We start from the raw sequence: 9,710 nt of genomic DNA on the forward strand, positions 1-9,710 counted from the left end.
TACATCCAGTTTTGGGCTCCACAATTCAAAAAAATGTGGGAGAAGCTTGAGAGAGTCCAGAGGAGAGCCACACACATGATCAGAGGTCAGAAAAACTGACCTTATGATGAGAGGCTGAGAGCTATGGGACTCTTCAGCCTGGAAAAGCACAGGTTCAGGGGAGATCTTGTGGCTGCCTATAAGTTTATAAGGGGTGACCACCAGTATCTGGGGCTATATTTGTTCACCGGAGTGCCCCAAGGGATGACAAGGTTGAACGGTCACAAACTCCTCCATGACCATTTCAGGCTGGACATAAGGAAGAACTTCTTTACTGTCCGAGCCTCCAAGGTTTGGAATAGATTGCTGTTGGAGGTGGTTCAAGCACCTACTTTGAATGCCTTCAAGAGACATTTGGATGTTTACCTTGCTGGGATCCTATGACCCCTGCTGACTTCCTGCCCCTGGGGCAGGGGTCTGGACTCAAAGATCTTCCAAGGTCCTTTCCAGCCCTAACGTCTATGAAATCTATAAATCCATCTCTTGAGAGTTCTACCATTTGGGGCTGAAATATTTAGGAATGTTCTTGTAAGATGTCAATATTGTGTAACTGAATTAGGACCTAAATCCTGACCCTCATTTGTCTGTTGATTTCAGTACCACAGCTTAGCCTGAACAATGTCTATTTGGCCTACATTTAGGCATTGTACGTTTTTTTCCTTACTTAACTAGGTGATTGGGGATGCAATTGAAGCTTATCCAAAAACTCAACGTATTAACTGGGTAAGAGAGTGGCCTGGACAGACAGTTCTTTGTGTATCCCAAGCTTTCTGGACATCAGAGGTACAAACATCCATTAGAAAAGGTCAAAAGGTAAATATAATTTTGTATATACACTGTATAAACAAATGCAATTCTAAACATTTGTACAGATAATCGAATATAACTGCTATACTTTAAAGGTGCAACTGAACACTAAGTTTTGATTAATATAAAGGAAATATTTCTTCTTTGTTTTAGGTAAAGATTCATTATTATAAATTTTGTCCAAGTGCATCCTCTGGCACACCTGTGTTTTTTCTAGGTTTTTTCTGTGAATTTTTTTTCTAGGTTCTCAGGTGGTCCCAACTGGCATCGCTCCTCTATTTTTCTTGGATTTAAAATACCTACGAATGTGACAGTTACAAGATAAGTGAGGGCAACCACAAGGTCACAACCAGATGAATGATAGGTGTTTGCCTGATCTGATGCTCATGGTCAACTTTAAGTCTTTATGTGCAGGGGGCAATTTCATCCTCATGTGCAGTGTGCCCAAAGACTGTGAGTTTTCAATGTCTTCTTGATCAATACTTCAATATCCTCAGTACTAGGCTTGATGTCTGTAATATGTACAGAGTCATACCACTTTACAGCAACTGTACAAAGCTGGCAAATAGGGCTGTCAAACAATTAAAAATTTTTGACCGTGATTAGCTGTGTTATTAAAAAAGTCAGTTGCAATTAATTGCAATTTTAATCACACCGCTAAAAACTCAAAATTATGCTCAGAAAACTCAAAATTATTCAAAATTATGCAGGTACTTTGTATGGTAGGGTGTGTGTGTGGGGGGGGTGGGATTTATGAAGGTGTGGGGAGCCGTGGGGGTGTGTGTGGTGGTTGTAGCCTGGGAAGTGGGGTCCCTTCATGCCCTGGCAGGATGCGGGGTACTGTGGGTCAAGAGTGAGGGGCAGTAGCAAGGCTGGGAGGGCTGTGGCTTGGGAGTGAAGGGCAGACACACACACACACACACACACCATTCCACAGGGGCAGGGGGAGAAGAAAGTGGGGCAAATTGAGGCCCCACAGTGAGGGAGGGAATGGGGCAGGGGCTGGTGTGAATGGGACCCCAGGGCTAGGGCAGGTCATGGGATGGAGCCATGGGTGGTTTGTCCAGGGGCATGGCTCTCTGCCACTGCACGCACCTGTGGAGAGGCATGGGGGACACATGCCCCCCAGATTTGTGGGCAGAGCAGAGGTGGGTTGCCTGTTGCAGGCTGGGGCTCTGCCTCCTGCTGCTTTTGCCCTGGGAGCCATGAGGTGGCAGTGCCACATGTCCCCTGCCCACCTGGCTGCGGGAGGCAGAACATGGCATTACATAGCTCCCAGAGCAAAAGCAGCAGGGTGCACAACCCCAGCCCACAGCAAGCAGCCCATTTCCACCCCATGCACAAGTCCAGGAAGGCACATGCCCCCCATGCCTTCCCTGGGGCTGTGTGCAGTAGCCAACCCCCTCCCCCCCTCCCCCCCACACTCATCAACAAGTCACCCACAGCTCTGTTCCATAACCTGCCCCAGCCTGGGGTCCCATTCACCCCAGGCCTTGCCCCTGCCCCACTCCATCCATCACCGTGGGGGCCTTGATCTGCTCCCCCAGTTCTTCCCTCCCCCACACTTTCCAAAGACTTACCTGCAGGGTGCTGCTCTACATGCAGCTGGGCTAGTTTCCTGGCTGTATGCAGGCTGTGGCTGCTCCTGTGCATCTCTGTCTGTGCATACCCCCCTCACTGCTGCAACCGCTTGGAGCCTGTGCCCAGGCTGCCGTGCAGCTCCTCTGCACTGCCGCTGCTGCCCCACTGAGCAGCCTGGAGGTGGCGGTGATGGCAGTGGAGCAAAGCCTGGGTGTGGGCTTCCAAGCCACATGTACAATTAATGCATTAACAAATTAACAAAAGAACCAATTAACATATTCATCTGTGTTTAACAAGTTAATTATGATTAATTGACAGCCCTACTGGCAATCTGTGTGAAATGCCAGTCTGAGTCTTTCTACATGTTCAGGATCAGTGTAGTAGCCCAGGTAAGACATAGGTCTGGTAGAAGTTGACTTTCATGCTAAGTGCAGCACAAGTTGTCTCTATAACCTCTACAGTGAATCTATTACATATGCCTTTAGAGCAATCCTTTGTACAACATCTAGCAGAAATCTGCCCTAAAGATGGAGCCAAAATAATAAATTGTTCATTTAACTCAGTGGAATGAGTAATAATTTGTAGATCTGCATGACTTGTCCAGCTGCTAAATTCTGAACTTTGGTCTTAGTCCAGGGGTAAAAGAGACCAAGTGAGGCAGTGTTCATTATTAAAAAAAAAAAAAAACGGACTAAAAAAATCCTGCCTTCTTTGAGTGTGTGGACATATATATATCCTACTCCCATTGTACATGCGTCCTATTCTCTTGATATCAAAGTCTTTTGGGAAAGTGATATAAATGTCCTTATAAAGCTGTCCAATTTCTGTTTGCTGCCTAGTACTAAATCCATTTTGTACTAGCCAGAGTCCTGTGTAGCTACAAGCTGCGTGTGAGAGTAGGGCAACTCTGCCAAAATGCCATACAGGATCAGTTACTGAAATCCATGTTGATTTCGGTTGGCACAGTAGCTGTGAACTACACCATCCCAGGCTGTGACAATTAGCTGCATCTGGACATCGTTGTATCAGAGGAGGGCAGTAAAAAGATCCTGATTGTTGATGTGACCATCCTATTTAACACCTGACAGCAGGCTTTTGATGAAGTCTGGGAGTGAAAGCTGTCCAAATACAGGCTGTCGCTGCCGGGACGCGACTAGCTGTTCTCGGGCCGCCCTTCCCCGTGGGGTTGGTGTTATCCCTTGTCGGCGCTCCCGCTGCTGCCCGAGCGAATGTTCTCTGCCCGACTTCTTGCCCCCGTTCCCACCTGCCACGACTTGATGTTATCAATGTTAGGGGTCAAGTGTCGTGCATGCCCGTGGCCCAGGGTTCCCTGGCAGTCACACTCGGGGCTCCGCCACTCCTGCGCCCCGGTCTCACACCTCCTTACGGTGTTGTCAAGCTGTTAGTTGTCTTGCTTTAGGATTATTACTGAAATAGGGGCCAGCTTCCCTTCTGCGACCGAGACTATACCTACTACCGGTCTAATGCCCCCTGGTTTCCACTAGAACTCAGGGAATAGATAAGCATAACACAAAACATGAAAAAGGCTCAACACAAACTGGGCGTGCCGCCTCTTTAATTGCCCCCCCCACACCTTACAGAAGCCCCGTCTGCTTCATGCCTAGGCGTTCAGTTCTAGCCCCATTCCCTGGCACCTCCTGGTCCAGCGGCGGCGTGTCCTCCGGTGGCACTTCTCTCTGGGGCTTCCCCGTAGGCTGTCTGCCTCTGTCTGCCATCATCGGGGATACCCCCTGTAGTACTACAGGGGCGATCCTGGGTCTCCCTGCCAGTTGCCTCTGCGGCGATGCTTCCGCGGCGTCCCTGCCTCTTCTTTTCCCTGTCCGGGGTGCTTCTCCCCTCGGGCTCCACTGTTCTTGCTGGTCCAAGCGGCGAGAGCGTTGGGAGCAGCGTCTCCCCCTACTCCCTGCCTCCCACGGTGTGTACCACCATTTTTATTTGTGCCGGCTGGCACTCCGCGCTTGCGTCACCGGCCGGCCGCAGCTGTGTAAACAAGCGGCTGACGAGCCGCGCAGGTTTCGCCTCGTGGTCTCCCTTCCCCAGCTCAGGAGTTGCCGGTAATTATCTCTGCATCCCGGGACACAGGCCACTGAATGACACCCTGAGGGAGAAGAGGTACAACACAGCAGTGCTGGCACTGATCATTAGGGTACTTGGAGCATGGGACCCAAGCAACTCCCACTCCACTACTACTCAAAGCTGATGAGTTGCCTCATGTTACCTGTTACAAGTTGGTGGTCAAGGGACATCCATGTTGAACACATTAGGGACCATCACCAGCATGAATACAAGATGAAAACAGCCAGCTGAGATTGCACAGCCTCTCTCGCTACCAGTGCTTAACCACCTTCACAACTAGAGAATTATCTTCTTAATCTCCAACCCATTATGTTTTACCCTCTTCCTTGAGACCTCAAAAGTAATTGATCACCATCATGTTTATAACAACCCTGTTCTTATTTAAAATTGTTATCATAGTTTCCTTTAGTCTTCTCTTCTCCAGACTGAAAGATCTCAGTTCTTCAAACCTTTTTAATATTTTCTTGACCTCAAAAAAAATGTTCCATCTACAAGTATAATTTTTTTCTATACGCATTCTCTATTGAGGTCCTTATTAATTGTAATAGCTAATTGAATAAAATGTCTAAGCAACAGAAAAGAATAACACCAAAAGAGTGTAAAACAACACATCTTGATTTATTTTGCAGTAAGAGCTGTTCTTTTGTGAGAACTTCAAATAAGGATAGCAAAATACCAGGCTCTGCTGGTCTGCTAGGATTTTATGAACTATGACAAGATATGGATTTTCTGGACAAACTGTATATAATTGAAAAGAGTTTTCTTCATTAATTTCAGGACAGTTAGTCATCTTTCAAGCAGCACTTGAGAAGGCCAGTGTCATCTGAACTTTAAGAGGTTTAAGGTATATGTAGAGCCCCAGCTGATACTGATGTTGAATGCCCAGAATATTTTTACACCAAGAGTGGAATCTGGATGCTATATGTTAGAACTCCAGTTACTGTATACACAAACATCTTTCATTTTCTACAGAGCACTCCTTAGCAGCCTATCCTGAATAAATGTGACTTTGCTCCCATTTTGGTTACCAGTACAGTTGAACACTTTAGCATATGCAGAATACCTGGGATACTTCCCGAACAAGGGTGCTTTCCTCTGTGTTGGGTTTATTGCTTGCTACGATCTTTTTATCAAAGGAGAAACAAACTCTCCCTGCAGGAGAAACAGTAAAACTGACTAAACACAAAACGCTGCTACTGTATTAAGCTAAAAACAAAAAATCCTGAAAATTACATAAAAATAATAAGTTAATTACTTCATAATTATAATTATCGTTTTCTTCAAGTTATAGGTATCTTTGTTATTACTTATTTCTATAGAAGCCACAATATTTCAGGTACAAACTTGATATCAGGTTTACAATAATACACTACAGAGAGTATAATTCATATGCATGTATTCAACACTTTTAAGATGCTATTGGTATTTTCATAATCCAAAGGAGAATTATAATAGAAGCTCTGATATTTCTACATCACAAGAAATACATACATACATACATACATACATACATACATACATAATAATAATAATTTTTTTCCTACATATAGTGTGTTAAAAATAAAACACAGAAGCAACTGACAACCTCAGATGAAATATATCAGTGGAGGTAAGGAAATTTGCATTCTTTGTCAGAATAAACATATTAAATACACAAACATTGAGAATTAATGGTAAAATAAGATTTTTGGTAGTTCCTTAGATTAGGCAAGCAACATATTCACTATTTTAAATTCTCTCAGGCACTTGAGGATTACCTGGAACAGAATACTGGACAGATTGAGGACATTGTCAGCTTGGTGCGAGGAAAGCTGTCCAAGCAGAATCGTGTGACTCTTGGAGCACTTGTTGTGCTGGATGTTCATGCTAGGGATGTTCTTGCATCTCTAGTAATCAAGAAAGTCAAAGATGAAAATGACTTTGAATGGTTAAGCCAGCTTAGGTACTACTGGGAGGTAAGTGATGCCTTGAATCCTATTAGAAGGTAATTTCTGTGCACGGCTTTTCAATTTGTGCTTGCTTGCTGTGTCAGGGAATAGTTACTCTAATATGAGAATTTTTGCTGATGATAAAATATATCTAACCAATCATTCTGCAGATTGCAAGGTAAAATGGCCAATAGATATATGCTTTCTAATTAAAATTGCTTTTTTCATCACTGTGGACTGTCAGTGCACTTGCTGAATCTGCAGAAGGTTCATAGATAAAATTTGTTCAGTCAGAGACTAGTTTTGTTTCCTGATGCTGCTGGATAGGAGAGAAGTTTTTAGCAGCCTCGTGCTTTGAGTTAAAGGTTTTTAACTGAAATGTCAGTATTTCTGCTTTATGAGTATACATTAAATGTCTTGGGGAAGAGAGCAATAGTAGTACTGGGTAGAGATAATATACCATATATTTAAACACTGCATTCATCAAGAGATATCCCATAATGAAAAGCAGCTTGCTACAGTAATTAGAAATATATGTTAGGAACACCTCTTGCCAGAAGACTAAAATCACCATGCTAGCATATTGTGAAGAAACTTGTTTGGCTTTTTTGTTTTTTTTTCTGAGATTGCGAATTGATCTGTGCATACCTAAGCATGATCTCTTTGGGCACATTAAGATTTCTAAGTCTTCTTTTGCAAGTCTTTGTTGCCTGATTTTGAATTATGTAAATTGGTAAATATCTCAGGATGGATTTATCTTATTTGTGAATAAAAAAATTACACCCATCAAATGCTAATAAACTTTAGCCAATGTTCACATGTTCATACTGAAAATAGTGTTCTGCAGCAGTTATTCTCAATTGTTTTCACATTACAGCCAGTTACTTAAGACAGAACTTCTTGTGGCCTCCCCTCCTGCATCCCACATTAAACTGGTGGCAACTACATTGCTTCATTTTTATGAATAACTGATGCTAAGCTTAATGATAGAGGGACAACTTGAAATAGTTTGTTTTAATGCAGCAGGTTGCATCTCTATAGTTTGTACTTATGTGAGAGTTTACATTTATATATACTGAATTTCCCCTTATTTCCTCTTCATTCTTACAGATCTAATATCCTCAGGACATATTTATTTCTATATTTACTTTTCTTCATTTTACAAATTAGATCAGAGCTGAATATACTGCAAATGAGCATCTGACAGACAGAAGAGAAGCTGAGTGTAAAGAGGGGCTTGGGGTTTTGACTTTAATTGATTAAAAACTAATGAGAATTATTATTGTTGGCACTAGATTTATGACCCAGATACTTTGTTTTGGGCAGACCCAAACCCTTAGACCAACCACAGCTTCTTCATTCAATAATAGGCAGATTTTATTGATACACAGTGATAGCAGATAAAAATGATGCAGGCAAAGCATACAAAGTAACCTACCCCAGTTCATCTACCAGTCCTAGAGCTGTCACAAAGGGAAGGTATGTCTGCCAGTATGCGAGCTATACCCTAAGGTTCTTCCTTGAATGTCAGAGGTCAGCAGTCTGGAGGTCAAGGGCTGAGGTGCATCCACCCCTAGTGGGAAGGGTGAGGCTGGCTGGCGATATGCCCTCTGTCCATGGTGGTCTTGGGCTCCCCTCTTGGGGACCCTTTGCTGCTTTGAAATTCTTCCTTTCATATACTTTGCTCTCTCTGCTAATTCTTCGTTTCTGGGCATTGTTAATTGGTTTCCCTGTGGTCATCATCCTGTCCATGTTCTGTCCTGTCAGTATTCTTTTGTTCCAGCAAAACCATCACACGCAGACGTCTTAATTTGGTTATTTACCAGGCCTCATAATTTGGTCTATTCACCAAAGCCAGAAATCCCAAGGGTTCTGTAGTTGGGCACTGTGACCTGGCACAGTCCCTTATCCCTGTTAGGGTTCACTGTTCATGTTATGGAACAGTGTGGTACATGTCTCCAATTTCCCACCGAGTGTGTCTGCTTGCTTCAGACACAGTAGGAAAGTAGGAAACTTTGTTACAAACAGGCTTTTAGAAACCAATTAACTCTTGCAGTTCCCCTGGACCATTGTTCTAATGCATATCTACTTTACCTACAAGCCAATTCCTAAAAGCAAACCTCTAAATACCATTTTCTAGCCATTAATGATAAATCAAAACAACTGCAAGATACCTCACTGCTTGGAAACTAACAGATACAACACCACTGTAACAAAATAGCTCTATATAGACTTCCGAGAAGAATTGACTTATTGTATATTAGTTATTATTAATTAGTATTATGCTAGTTTTTAGAGATCCAAGTCAGAATTATGTCTGAATTATACTAGAAGCTATATGGACATATACAAAACAATTACAGTCCTGAAGAGTTTTTGTCTAGAGGACCAAGAGATGAAAGATTACTTATCTCATTAATAGACTTGTTTCTAATAGCAGCAAATCTAGCTGCAAATTTAAGGGATTGTCTTTATTATATTTTGCTTTAATCTGTAAATTTTAAATATTATTTTCATAGGAAGGGCATCTACAAACAAAGATGATCAACGCTGGTTTGAAATATGGATATGAGTATCTCGGCAATACTCCTAGGTTGGTTATTACTCCACTTACAGACAGATGCTACAGGTAAAAACATAAATAAGTAACTATGTTATGGGCATGGAATTTATCCAGTAGAACTAACTTAAATAGGAATTCAAAATAGGTGTCTGCCAAAACAGAATGGCAATTCTGTTTTACTGCTAATTTTTATTGTTCTCATCATCATAATTTGGTGGTGGGCAAAATATGGCCTGCAGGCTGGATTTGATCCACCAGGCCATTCTGTCTGGCTCACGGGGCCCCTAAAAAAATTAGTAAATTAATATTTATTTGCTCCTGGCTGTCTGTCAAAGCTGACAGGAGCCAGGGGCAGTAGGACCCAGGGGGAGCCTTCAGCAGGACTGAGCAGCCCACCACTGCCCCTCCCCCAGCCATTTCACTCTGTTCTTTCCCCCACACTGCTCTGGCACCACGTGGCTCCCAGTTGCATCGCTGGACTGGGGAGCTTGGGGCCATGCCAGTATGTGTGTATGTGTGTGTGCATGCACGTGCGCGAAGGCAGGGGCAGAGTGTGTGTGTGTGTGTGTGTGTGTGTGTGCGCACGCAGGGGCAATGTATGTGTGTATGAAGGGAGAGACAGTCTGTGTGTGTGTAGTCTGAGGCAGAGTGTGTGTGAGTGCAGGCGGGGGCTGTGTGTGTGTGTAGGCAGGGGC

The 9,710-nt window shown here is 43.4% G+C and overlaps 1 protein-coding gene across 2 annotated transcripts in view; it reads left to right on the forward strand.

The window, feature by feature from the left end:
- Nucleotides 1-9,710, forward strand: part of DNAH7 (dynein axonemal heavy chain 7) — a 226,155-nt gene that overhangs the window by 88,273 nt on the left and 128,172 nt on the right. For both annotated transcript variants that reach the window (XM_019553881.1, XM_019553882.1), the window contains 3 exons: nt 712-852; nt 6,267-6,479; nt 8,972-9,081. In XM_019553881.1, coding sequence (XP_019409426.1) covers nt 712-852; nt 6,267-6,479; nt 8,972-9,081 — 464 coding nt within the window. The remainder of the gene's footprint in view (nt 1-711; nt 853-6,266; nt 6,480-8,971; nt 9,082-9,710) is intronic.

The sequence above is a fragment of the Crocodylus porosus genome, unplaced genomic scaffold (genome assembly GCF_001723895.1).
Source record: "Crocodylus porosus isolate Cpor-Errol unplaced genomic scaffold, CroPor_comp1, whole genome shotgun sequence".
NCBI lineage: Eukaryota > Metazoa > Chordata > Crocodylia > Crocodylidae > Crocodylus > Crocodylus porosus.